Source organism: Pristiophorus japonicus, chromosome 5 (assembly GCF_044704955.1).
Source record: "Pristiophorus japonicus isolate sPriJap1 chromosome 5, sPriJap1.hap1, whole genome shotgun sequence".
In the NCBI taxonomy this organism is placed as follows: Eukaryota; Metazoa; Chordata; class Chondrichthyes; family Pristiophoridae; genus Pristiophorus; species Pristiophorus japonicus.
In genome coordinates this window covers 234,172,053-234,186,469 of record NC_091981.1, presented here as the reverse complement: position 1 = coordinate 234,186,469, position 14,417 = coordinate 234,172,053, and the positions used below count along the sequence as shown (strand labels likewise).

General features: G+C 40.7%; 1 protein-coding gene across 3 annotated transcripts in view; it reads right to left on the bottom strand.

Moving 5' to 3' along the window:
* Window positions 1-14,417, bottom strand: part of mllt10 (MLLT10 histone lysine methyltransferase DOT1L cofactor) — a 359,252-nt gene that overhangs the window by 307,790 nt on the left and 37,045 nt on the right. For 2 of the 3 annotated variants that reach the window (XM_070881398.1, XM_070881397.1), the window contains exons 2-3: window positions 8,353-8,432; window positions 6,929-6,983 (exon numbers count right to left, since the gene is read on the bottom strand). In XM_070881398.1, the coding sequence (XP_070737499.1) occupies window positions 6,929-6,983; window positions 8,353-8,432 (135 nt within the window). Of the gene's footprint in view, window positions 1-6,928; window positions 6,984-8,352; window positions 8,433-10,133; window positions 10,568-14,417 lie in introns of those variants that run through there. The other variant, XM_070881399.1, reaches the window with a different exon arrangement.

The following is a 14,417-nucleotide window of genomic DNA, read 5'->3' as shown; positions in this document are numbered from 1 at the left end:
TCAGCCTCAGACAGGAGTTGGGGAGAGGGATGGAATCAGTGTCTAGGGAATGGAGTTTGTGACGGGGACCGAAAACAATGGCTTTTGTCTTCCCAATAGTCAACTGGAGAAAATTTCTGCTCATCTCGGACACCAGTCTGACAATCTAGAGACCGTGAAGAGGTTGAGAGAAGTGGTAGCGAGGTAGAGCTGGGTGTCACCAGCATACCTGTGCAAACTAACATTGTGTTTCTGGATGATGTCACCAAGGGGCATCATGTAGAGGAGAAAGAAAGTTTGATTAAAAAGTCATCTTCTCGGCTTTCCCTTATTGGCTCAGTTGTTAAATGTACTGCCTGATGTGGAACTGAGCCATATGAATCAGGAAGGTCCAGAGTTCAATCCAGATGTGTGCATATTCGCTGATGTCTACTAGATTAGGCATTAAATTGACCTCAATCCCCCCTTGGGATGGGAGAGAAAATGTGTCAGTCGGAATTCCCAGTACTGATTACTATCCAATGAAACATTCTGCAAATCTGTCTATGTGAATGTTAGGGAGGGCAAATCAGGGTTCGCTGTGATACCCCAATAGCCCAAAAGACTGGCAATAGTCACTGTACAGAATGACTACTTGGGCCAAGAGGGCAATCGGTGCCATGGACTTATACCCCAACAAGGTGGAGACAGGAGAGAAAAAGTCTTCATCTTAGTGCCCTACTGATGAATCAGAAGCTAAATATCCTGCTTACCTATAGCGCTGAACCATACAGACCAGGAAGATCCCGTGTATGATCCCTGGACAATGTGGAGATAGCACATCTCTACTAGAACAGCAGTGTTGGTACTATAATTGGCCTCGTGTTTCTAGCTTACAGAGCTTGTGGGGGGGGGGGGGGGGTAAGGGTAGAAATCAGCCACCAACTGCATTCCGCAACACTAGTGAGAGTCCTCCAGCTGGCAAATACACATAGAAATGGAAGATGCAAACAGGGTTAGTAGAGAGGTCAACAACCAGGGGGCATAGATTTAAAGTAACTGGTAGGGAATTTGGGGGGAAATGTTTTCACCCAGAGGGTGATGGGGGGTCTGGAACTCACTGCCTGAAAGGGTGGCAGAGGCAGAAACCCTCACCACATTTACAGAATGCTTAGATGTGCACTTGGAAGTGCCGTAACCTACAGGGCTACGAACCAAGAGCTGGAAAGTGGGTTTAGGCTGGATATTTCTTTGTCGGCCGAGGTGAACATAATGGGCCAAAATGGCCTCCCTCCGTGCTGTAATTTTCTATGGTTCTATTCTATGATGCCTCTACAGTTCATTACCAAATTGTAGTGTCTAGACTTACACATGAACAATAGGCAAGTAATAGGCAGGTGAGAGAAATACAGGGGGTTGTCAGCTAGTGTGGACCCACAGCCTTGCACGAGTATGTATCTTCAGAAGTGGAGAAATAAGGAGAAAGAAATATTTCTATTTCGCACAAAGAGAATTTAAGTATGTTATTGTTTTGAGGGGACGGGACCGACAAAAAAAAAGAGACAATTATCCATGTCTATTTTCAAATAAACTATTAATTTCGTCAATTATTATGATGTAGGCCAAAAACTATGGATTATGTCCATACAATCGTAATAAATAATGGATGGCAGAAGAAAGGAAAGCTTGAGCAATTTTCTGGTATAACCAAGTGAACCTCAAAATTAAACCACCACCTTTAACTGATAGATTTATTATTTAAAGAAAAAGATACAATTTTATTTCTGGCATTTTTAGACATTTGTGTTGCACTGCCATCTCAGGCATACTCAATTCCCTTGATTTTTTTTCCAGTATTAATATCTTGTAATATGATATTAAGAAAAGGGTATTAATCTCTTGAGGATTAGGAAGTGACTTATCTAGGTGCTGGAGACTTCCATTTATGAGCTTGCCTTGACAGCTAAGACTGGCTATTAGTGGAACCCATATCAATCTTCACATTCTAGGCTTTTCATTAGCCAGAAAAGCAGCTGTTCAAAAACAAAAGTTCCTTCCTCCTCTAAAATGTGTGGTTGGGGCTGGAAGGCACAAATAGTAAGGCAAACTTTAAAGAGAAAAAGATTAAGGTTAAAAATAAAAGTTAAAATAAAAACAGAAAATATAGGGAACAGGATGACAGGACAAGTAAAATATTTACTTATTTATTCTAATATTAATTGTGTTTATGTATTTAGTGGCTTTGGATCAGTATTACAATATTAAAGCTTTGTAAGATTGTTTAATAAGGTTTGTCAATATATGTGTATGAATTAAAAAAGAAAACTGGTCAGGCCTAGAAAGATTTTCCTGGAAGTTTCAACAGACTAGAGCTATTTTGACACTAAGCTGTTTAGCTCCTTTCACAGGAGAGTGGCACCCACATTACTAAAATTGGCTCCCTTATCCCGGCAGCAGAATCATTGATCATGCAAGTGTGGGTTTACAATTCTGTTGCCAGTTAAAGATGCTGATTTTAACAATGTAAATTCAGAAAACCAGTGCAGAGACACCACTCTCCCATGATCTGAACTAAAGGCATCTCAACTCTTAAGCTTTAGCATAAGGTTGTTTACCAAAATATAGCATACACAATTTAATTTACAATACCTGAACAGATATGAGATACTAATGCAGTAACACCATATTAAATTCAGGAAAGCAAACTGTATTTCTTATAAATTGTAATCTTACATTTGAAAATAGGAATACACTGGATAACATTAAAATTAAGTTTCATAAAGGACAATGTACTTTTTTTTTTAAACTTCAATATAGACCAAGTCCTAGAAAAGCTCAGATGCTGCAACTCAACAAATGAATATTCAAGAACTAAATGTGAACAGTTGTGATTTTAATCCACTTGAATGAAGTTGTCGAGACTCCTAAAATACTCTGCTCAACTGGCCTGCTGGCACCACAAAAGCTACAATTTAGAACATGGAAGATTTTGAAAAGCATAATGGAATTTCAACTAAAGAGCAGCAAAATTAATAAACTGCAGCATGTAGCTCCAGAATTAAAATATTATATGCAAGCACAAACAATCAAGGTACATGACGGAGATGGTAATGCACCTGACAAAAAAAACCGGAGTACGATGGGAACCAAACAGCACAGGAACATCACAGCCAAAAATTTATTTTAGGTCCAACACAAGAGTGGTTTATTTGAGTAAGCAACCACACCTCTCTACGTCTACATAACAATCATTCTAAATTATTTGTTGTGTACAGCACTTAGAATTGTTGACTGTATAAATGCAACTGTATAAATGCAAGTATTTATCATGTACATTTATAACACGTAATCAAAAAAAGTAGAGACAAATATCAAAGTAAATTCTATAAAAGGTTCTTTGTTTTTCAGTGTAATTTCTTTCTTCTCTTTCCTTTAACTTTACCATCAATTTTATCCCCACCTCTTTTGCTGAAAGGTACCACACCCTTCACACCTTGCACAAGTAGCCATTTTTCAAATATGAATCTAGAAGTGTCAGCAAGCTATATGACCACACCTGGTGTCACAACTGAGCCTAATTCTGCCTTCACTGAATGTCTTAACACACACATTTCCAGAAAAGATTACTGGATCGTGAGCAAAAACAGAAAACCGAGATGATTCCTCCCTCTAACTTCCTGAGGCCATTTTTACTGCCCTGACTACTACCCCAACTGAGAACAAACAAGTACAGACTGGAGATCAAACATTAGGGCAAACCAGAGATGTCTGCCTCAGCTATTCATCGCATTAACTAACTGAACCATCCAGGGCAGAGGGAAGTACAAAGACAAGGGATTTAAAAACAAATGTCAAAAGAGTTCAGAGAAGCTGTAGCTGTTGCACAGAGACACATTTGGTACAAAACGGCTCATGACTATCCATGGTAAGGCAACAGGGTGGTGCGTGGTGGATAACACTTCATGCAATTGTCGAACAACCAGTGCATATGGAGTTGAACTAGGTGGTATGGGAAATTTGTTTGTATGGCAGAAAAATAAGTCCCCAGTGATAATACTAGAGATGTTTTTATATTATTCTAGTATTGTCAGGTTCCTGAAAGACTGATTTTGCAGGGCTGACCACAAGCCAATGTAAATCTGTAGGGATTCACTCAGACCAAAACATCCGGTGAAAACGGGTCTTCCCAACAGCTAGTCCTAACAGCAGTCTTGCATTTGGCTTACAGCTAACTGCACACAATCCAAAGGTATGTGGAGTTAGGTCACAGATCAGCCATGATCTCATTGAATGGCGGAACAGGCTCGAGGTGCTAAATGGCCTACTCCTGTTCCTATGTTCCTAATCCGTGCTTTGCAAACCTTGCACTGCTAACCCAGATCACATGCAGTGCCAGGTCATACCAAGCAAATAGGTTTATCAAAAAATATATCTTACAAAGAAGTCATGTATTGACAGAGAGAGAGATCTGGAAAAATATTCATTTTATATTTCAATAACCCTCAGTAGTATACAGATTTAAGTGACTTAATTGGCCAAGACTAGGCATCAATGTGTGATAAAAACAAACATTCCTGAAACCACCATGGCCTACTGTGGTAATGAACATTCCTTGCACTTCAATACATGTAGTTCCCTGTACCAGCGTAAAGCAATCAGGAATACTATTTCATTATCTTCTTTGAAAGTGCTTACAAAAAAAAATTGACTACGAAAACAATAGTACCACAAGAATCAGGTTTACCAAGTCACAGCTGGTAGCACACCACGCCTTCTTATTTGAAATCACCATACCACTAGGACTTCTAAATGGAGACGGGTAACTTGTAAACTTTAGAAATCTTGCAGATGTCTGTAAGATTTCAAGAGATATAAATCACATCACGTCAAACAGGGATTACAAGTAAGAAGAGAACTACCATACCATCATACATATACTTATCCTGTTACACCCACAAAGAACAAGGACACTGCTAAAACATAAATAATGTGTCCTGTTTAATGAGCTGCATAATATAAGATAGGCAATGCACAAAGCAATATGCTTTGAACACTGACAAAATTGTTAGAGACCTCAGCACATATACCACTGTGGCAGGCCTCCTTTTGCATACTGTTGCCATTTACTGCAACTGAAATGTACATTCAAATCCAAGCCAACACATACATTTTTAATCCAATTTTACACATCCTATCCATGACCTCATCACATTAATGTTACTTGGTACTGTAATTAATATGGTACTAGTTGTCTGAGAATTGGCCTGTTCGCTCTCCTGACTCAGTAAGTTTATCCAACAGATAAGCTCATTGAGCAAACCCAGCAATGAGTCAAAGGCTGCTCGAAAGGAACAAGGGGAGAAGACTGGCAAAGAACAAAAATGACTTCACCCCCACCCCCCCACATCTTCTCCCATCAAAGAATTTGTGCTGAGGTACAATTCCACAGATGTCAGCAGCTCTCCACTAACACACTCAGGTGGCCATTCTTCACGTGCGAGTCTAGACAGTGCCATCAAACTATTTACCAAGAAAGACACTACAGATCAACCTGATTCAGTCTTCACCTTACATCCACACAAATGGAATTTACAACAGGTAAATTCACTGGATAACAATCTAAAAGAATAATCTTAGCTCATTTACTTCTTAGAGGACAACTGCTGCAGTGGTTCACATCAGCTAACTCAGCCAGGGATCAAAATAGGATCTTTTGGTCGATGTGGCGTAATACCATAGCATTTACCCACTAAGCCACCAAGGGAACCTACCATTTCTTTCAACTAGATCCCCAATAATATTATATTTGATGTAACTATATACACAGTGTTATTTGTGACATGCTTTAAAAAAGCAGTTTAACAGACCTAGTTTCTAGATACCTTTTTTTGCAGCTGAACACATCAGTATGCGCAATTTACTATATCACACATTTGTATTAAAACTCTCCTGATAAAACAATTATATTCCTGCAGATTATAATTATTCTTCAGATGCGAGACAAGAGTCAAGTATGTTACCAAAATTAAAATAAACTCAACTAGAAGACATTAATTCCCATTTCAAATAAAGGCAGTCTATTTTAAAAGTTGTACAAATAAATAATTTCATTGTTCAATTTGACAGAATACTGAACACGTACCTCAAACACACATATATATATATATATATATACACATATACATACACACACAAGCCACATAAGTGTTATGAAATCAACATATGTAAAAGCACAAACAGAAACAATTTCACATACAAACAACCACTAGATGGAGTCCACATTTCAAAATGCATATTTAAAAATTACTTTGTTTTTCAGAGTATGTTATATGAAAAAACGAGTAGTTCATGTGTGGAGCAATGCACCACTGTGACAACAGACCTATAGTTCACTTTTGTGTGTCACTATTTGGAGTTATTAAACCCAATGTGACTCAATGCGTTTTCTATAAATAACGAGTACAAAACGCAAAAACAGCTAATGCTACCAAACTACCAAACCTATCCTTGCATATTTCCAGCCACCAGTCTCTTCAAAGTAAATATGCTATCAAGATCATATCAAAGATACAGAAATTCCTTCTGTAGTTGTTTCCAAATATTCAAATTCTGAAAAACGATTACTAAATAGACATTCGCGCTAACTACCCTCACTTATGAAACTATTTTGCAATCGGTTAAAATAAAAAATGCTGATCTAAAAATGCTAATAATAATGTACTTAAACCTTAAATTAAACAGACTAAACGCTTTATATATTTTCTTGCTAAAGTAGCAATCAATCCCAACTATGACGGCTCTGCCTAATGACGAAGCAGCGCGTTTACTTTGTTTATTTAACAGGATCGCCGTATGCTGTACAGTATTCACGCAATTAGCACTAAAAATGCCATTTGTAATATACACACACATATTAAATTGTCGTAAACATAAGACAAAGTTTCGTTTGTTAAAATGTAAACCAACTTACCTCCGTTGTCAGTCCTCTTGAGAGCGCCATCCTTATGAGGGCAAAGTTCACATTTCTTGGAAAAAGAAAGGTATAAAAATAAACAAGTACTGTACTCTATACCACATGTAAACTACTGGCGGTCGTTGCCACGCTATACTGTCGCTAGAATTAATCACAATCAATTAAGTCGCCTAGTGTCTGTCATTTATTGAAATCGGTTTCGATTCAAACGCCCAATCTCGTAGACTTCAATAACACCCCATTCTGTATGCATAGCGTCGTAAATTAGCATGGTCCACTTATTTCACCCCCAACTGCGCTGAAAATGTCACTTGCTCTAGCCTTCTGGTCTGAAATAACAATATTGTGCATTGGTCTTGTGGAGCACACGTAAATACCTCTAACAACAGAGCAGCACAACTGAACAAAAATGTTCATTATTTTGCCACCAAAGTCAATCTGCTGATAAACCCGTGCTAGAATTATATGCATTCCCATCCCCCACATAAACGGTGCATAACATACGAACGGAGTCGTTTGCATGAAGACGCAAACAAGCGTGCATACCCCTACAATTTCGGGGCAATCGAAACTCAACCAGTTAAAATTACAAAAAATAAAATCGCTTCTATGTTTGAAACCGAACGACTGAAAATTTATAGTACTTGGTTTTACTCCTTAAATATTGAAATAGGACCAGCACAAGTGAATCTCCACCCTAGAAAACGTACTGAGAAGGCGATCCTTTGGTTTTGGAAAACAACTCCCTCTTGCAGCTCTGCTAAGTGAATGTCGTTAAGGCGCTGCCCTACATACTGCAAATAGCAGCGCTTCACATAGTCTTCCGCATATTTTATTTTCGTCACTTTGGGAGGCCGCTGATTATGTACTGAAAGCACACAATGATGACGGTACTGTGCTCCCAACGTGATTGCTCGACCAATCGACACCAAACAACTAGGGAATTTAAAAAAAATCCACATTCTCTGCAAAACCGGCACGTGAGCAATAATAAAAGGGGGATGGGAAGAGAAGCAATCACATCCAGCCATCTCAACAGCATTGTTATTCTAGTGGATCATCATTTTATCTTAGTGTTTTACAATCTGTGGCACGAGTATTGAACCTTTGACTGCAGAGTTGTTCAGTCGACATTATATAGCTACTCAAAATTCAAACAATCCATTTGAAAATATTAAACAAACAATCGCTGTCAATAGAAATAAAATACAAAGTACTTTGCATATTCAGCCCGATTTCCACAAACTGAGGTTATGATGCAATTTATTGCAAATATTTATTTTAAAGCTACAAAGATCACTGCATCAGGTTATTGTGTCTGTCACTTGGTGTGTGTGAGCAGCAGTTTGGAGCTGCGGTTAAACCGGAGATACAACTCTTACGGAGCCAGAGACATACTCGAAAGTATTGGACTTACTCACCACTCGCGCGGCTCTCTCCTGCGACTCACATTTTCTACAAAACCACGGTCCAGTGGGTACTTGAACGATGCCATAACATGCTGCAATAGTAATGACAAAAACAGTCGATCGCCAACATTCCCATCACCCAGCCAACATTAAAATTAAAAGCAAATAATAACCAAGTGGCAGATTAAAACTGCACAAGTTTCTTTTTACTGTGACGTCTTCGTATATCTTTTGTAGTCTTTTAAAAAACACACCTGCACATACACATATATATGTTCTTGTACACAGTGCATACATTATAGTTTGTAATGTAGTGTATATATACTGCATTTTTGTACATACATCTCTACATTAAATACACACACACCATCTATATTAAAATATTGCATTTGTCATACAATCCTGTACTTACTAACCCTTACTCCCTGTGTCACTCTTTTAAACTACAAATCTTGTGTATCAACCTGTCTCAATCAAAACCCCCAGTGTCAACTTCCAACAGTCTGTTAATGGACCATTCAAATTACATAAAATACTTGGAAAACATTTTAATATTTTCATTTCTTTTCATTTTCATTTAATATTTAACATTTCTACTTTCCAAAATAAGATTCCAAACATTTTTTTAATATATATTTCAAAATATTATATTTAGCAATTATTTTTCTTGTCTTTTAATACTTTCATTCTGTTTATCCTTGAAGGCCTCAGCCTCTCCCAAAAGCCTGGGCTTGGACTTGATCTTTTTGCTCACAACACAGACTATGTTAGCTTAAATTCAGACTACCAGATCTGCATTGGGCACTATTTCACAGAATGCATCAGCAGCATTTAAGGTAACTAAATGATGCAAGGTTTATCTCCCAGTCTCTAACAAAAATCTAAAGTTTTATGCAAGAAAAATCTATATTGAGTGTTATTTAAAACTGTATGAGTGTGATTGCGAGAGGGAAACTGACAGATTTAGTGATCACACACCTGTTGTAGCTTTAGTTGGTGTTAAATTATACGCTCTTAAAAACTTCAGAAAATGTACAAAACTTTCCCCATTCTAATTGGACCTGATTTTACAAAGGTCAAAATCAGTTGAATTTTGAAATTGAATAGCCTGTAAATATAACTTATTGATCATGAGAAAATGTAACCATTCTAATTGCCAATACTTGAGAGAAACAACAGTGTCTTTTTCCTTGGCTTAATTTAAGTTTTTTTTTATAAATGCATTTAATTATTACCAGATCACTTGTGTTTGTTGATAGTTAGAAAATATAAATTTTCTAAATACTGACAACTGTGTGTGAGAAAGGCAGATAGACACACTTTCAAGAACCAAATGACAAGGCAAAAATGTTACATTTACAGAGGTCTGAGTTACAGACCACCGCTGCCAGATTCGGGATACCCCAAGGCCCATCAGGCACACATCCTCCTCTCACTGATGACAGTGACAGAAATAAGCAGTGAGCCAAACCACAAATTCTACCATTATACACAGATGCACTCATGTACGTATATACAGAAACACCTCCACACATACACAAAAATACACCTTCATATATAAACACACATACGCATACATATACACACACACACATAACACACATGTACCCACATATACACACGTACATGTATATGGGCAAACATGGATAAAAGAGCTGAATTTCAGAGGTGAGGTGAGAGTGAATGCCCTTGACATAAAGGTAGCATTTGACCAAGTGTGGCATCAAGGAGCTCGAGTAAAATTGAAGTCAATGGTAATCAGGGGGGAAACTCTCCACTGGCTGGAGTCATACCTAGCACAAAGGAAGATGGCTCTAGTTGTTGGAGGTCAATCATCCCAGCTCCAGGACATCGCTGCAGGAGTTCCTCAGGGGAGTGTCCTAGGCCCAACCATCTTCAGCTGCTTCATCAATGACCTTCCCTCCATCATAAGATCAGAAGAAGGGATGTTCGCTGATGATTGCAGCATTCAGTTCCATTCACAACTTCTCAGAAAATGAAGCAGTTCATGCCAGCATGCAGCAAGAGCTGGACAACATTCAGGCGTGGGCTGATAAGTGGCAAGTAACATTAGTGCCATAGAAGTGCCAAGCAATGATCATCTCCAACAAGCGAGAGTCTAACCAGCACCCCCCTTGATATTCAACAGCATTCCATCAACCAATCCCCCACCATCAATATCCTGGGGGTCACCACTGACCAGACACTTAACTGGACCAGCCAAATAAATACCGTGGTAGCAAGAGCAGGTCAGAGGCTGGATATTCTGTGGCAAGTGTCTCACCTCCTGACTCCTCAAAGCCTTACCACCATCTACAAGGCACAAGTCAGGGGTATGATGGAATACTCTCCACTTGCCTGGATGAGTGCAGCTCCAACAACACACAAGAAGCTCGACAGCATCCAGGACAAAGCAGCCCGCTGGATTGACACCCTATCCACCACCTTCAACATTCACTCCCTCCACCACTGGCGCACCATGGCTGCAGTGTGTACCATCTACAAGAAGCACTGTAGCAAATCGCCACAGCTTCTTCGGCAGCACCTCCCAAACCCGCAACCTCTACCACCTAGAAGGACACAGGCAACAGGCACATGGGAACACCATCACCTGCAAGTTACCCTCCAAGTTACACACCATCCTGACTTGGAAATATATCGCCGTTCCTTCATCGTCGCTGGGTCAAATTCCTGGAACTCCCTCCCTAACAGCATTGTGGGAATTCCTTCATCACATGGACTGCAGCGGTTCAAGGTACAGCAAGCAATTAGGAAAGCAAATGGTATATTGGCCTTCATTACAAGAGGGTTTGAGTACAACAACAACAACTTGTTTGTATATAGCGCCTTTAAAGTAATGAAACAGTCCAAGGTGCTTTACAGGAATACAAGAGTAAAGATGTCTTACTGCAATTATGTAGGATCCTGGTGAGATCATACCAGGAGTATTGTGTACAGTTTTGGTCTCCTTATTCAAGGAAGGATATACAGGGCAGTTATCCAGCACCCATGGGACCTGGCCTGTCCCAAACGAGGGATTTTGCCAGATATGGGGAGGTCAAGTGTTTAGGTGGACTGAGCCTTTAAGTGCTGTTGCTGGGGTAAGAATGTGTGTGCACTGATTGGCTGGACCGACTGTCAAGTAAGTCAGTCAGCCAGCCAATCATTGTGCAGGGAGCCTCAAGAAGCCCAGAAGAGCTGGCGGGCCCCGAAGAGTTGGCATGACCCCTGGAGGGAGCGCTGTGGGGAGGAGCGGTCAGCCCGAGGACTGTGGCTGCAGGAGTTCCAGCAGGGTGACGAGGTGGAGACAGCCGATTGAGGAAAAAGATTATATTAGTGAATAGGATTTTGACGGTCACATTCTGCGCATGCGACACCTGGCGGCCGGGAATGGTCCCGGACAAGGTGTGGTGACGGATAAGGGAGTTCCGGGTAAGAGAGGTTCATAGAAACATAGAAAATAGGTGCAGGAGTAGGCAACAAAGGTTCACCAGACTGATTCCTGTGATAGGGGGATTGTCCCATGAGAAGAGATTGAGTAGAACAGGCCTATATTGTCCAGAGTTTAGAAGAATGAGAGGTGATCTCATTGAAACATACAAAATTCTGAAAGGGCTTGACAGGATAGATGCAGGGAGAATGTTTCCTCTGGCTGGGGAGTCGCGAACCGCTGGTCACAGTCTCAGAATAAGGGGTCGGCCATTTAGGACTGAGATTGGGAGAAATGTCTTCACTCAGAGGGTGGTTTTGGAATTCTCTACCACAGAGGACTGTGGAGGCTGTCATTGATTCTATTCAAGACAGAGATCAATAGATTTTTGGATATTAAGGTAATCAATGGCTATGGGGATAGTGCAGGAAAGTGGAGTTGAAGTAAAAGATCAGCCATGATCTCATTGAATGGCGGAGCAGGCTCGAGGGGCCAAATGGCCTACTCCTGCTCCTATATCTTATGTTCTTATAAAGTCAGAAGTAGGAATGTTTGCTGATGACTGCAGTGTTCAGAGACATTCGCAACTTCTCGGGTAATGAAGCAGACCATGCCAGCATGCAGCAAGACCTGGACGACATTCAGGCTTGGGCTGATAAATGGCAAGTAACATTCGCGCTACACCAGTGCCAAGCAATGACTATCTCCAACAAGCGAAAGTTTAACCACCGCCCCTTGATACTCAACAGCTTTACCATCATTGAATCCCCCACCCTTAACATCCTGGGGGTCACCATTGACCAGAAACTTAACTGGACTAGCTGCATAAATACTGTGGCAACAAGAGCTGTTCAGAGGCTGCGGCGAGTCTCACCTCCTGACTCTCTAAAGCCTTTCCATCATCTACAAGGCACAAGTCAGGAGTGTGATGGAATGCTCTCCACTTGCCTGGATGAGTGCAGCTCCAGCAACACTTAAGAAGCTCGACACCAACCAGGACAAAGCAACCCACTTGATTGACACCCGATCCACTTCACCCATCTACCCATTCGCTCCCTCCATCACCAGTGCACCGTGGCTGCAGTGTGTACCATCTACAAGAGGCACTGCAGCAACTCACCAAGGCCTCTTCGGAAGCACCTTCCAAACCCACAACCTCTACCACTTAGAAGAATAAGGGCAGCAAGCGCATAGGCACACCATCCCTGCAAGTTCCATTCCAAGTCACATACGATCTTGACTTGGAACACACCGCCTACACATACATGGCATATATGTACACATCCGGGTCAGCTGTGGCACATACACATGTATACGCAAATACAGATGTACACACGAATACTTAGATACACATGCAGACACATGTATAGCCATACACAGATACATGTATGCACACATATAGACGTACACACATATACATGCACACCTACACAGACATACACAAAGACAGACATATACATATACTAATGTTCAGACACAGACATACACACATACATATATACAGACATGTACATACACAGGCGTATATACACACACGTAGACACACACGTAGACACGTGTACACGCTTACACCCACATGCACACACATGTACACGTACACGTACACATACACCCACATGTACACAGACACGTACACATATACCCACACGTACGCGTATACCCACGCGCACGCATACCCATACACCCACGCACGCATACACATACACCCACACGCACGCATACACATACACCCACATGCACGCAGACACATACACATATACAAACACACAGGCGCATGTATATAGGCACACAAACACGTACACATACACACGAGTACACGTATACACACGTACATCCATACGCATGTGCACGCGTCCGTACACACACACGTACACAAAAACACACACACGTACACATACACACACACACGTACACACATACATAAGACACATGCACGTACATACATACACACACGTACATACATACACACACGTACATACATACACACATATATATATAAAAAACACACATACATATATAAGAACATAAGAAATAGGAGTAGTAGACCATAGAGCCCCTCGAGCCTGCTCCGCCATTTAATAAGATTATGGCTGATCTGATCATGGACTCAGCTCCACTTCCCCGCCCACTCCCTATAACCCCTTATCGTTTAAGAAACTGTCCATTTCTGTCTTAAATTTATTCAATGTCCCAGCTTCCACAGCTCTCTGAGGCAGCGAATTCCACAGATTTACAACCCTGAGAGAAGAAATTTCTCTTCATCTCTGTTTTAAATGGGCGGCCCATTATTCTAAGATCATGCCCTCTTATTCTAGTCTCCCGTATCAGTGGAAACATTCTCATCAAGCCCCTTCAATCTTATACGTTTCGATAAGATCGCCTCTCATTCTTCTGAATTCCAATGAGTAGAAGCCCAGCCAACTCAACCTTTCCTCATAAGTCAACCCCCTCATCTCCGGAATCAACTTAGTTTACCTTCTCTGAACTACCTCCAAAAGTATATTCACAAAGCAAGTATATACACACACGTATACACACGCACGCGTGCATACACACACGCGCACGTGTGCATACACACACACACACGTGTGACACACACACGTGTGTATACACACACACGCGCACGGACACGCACACGTGTACACAC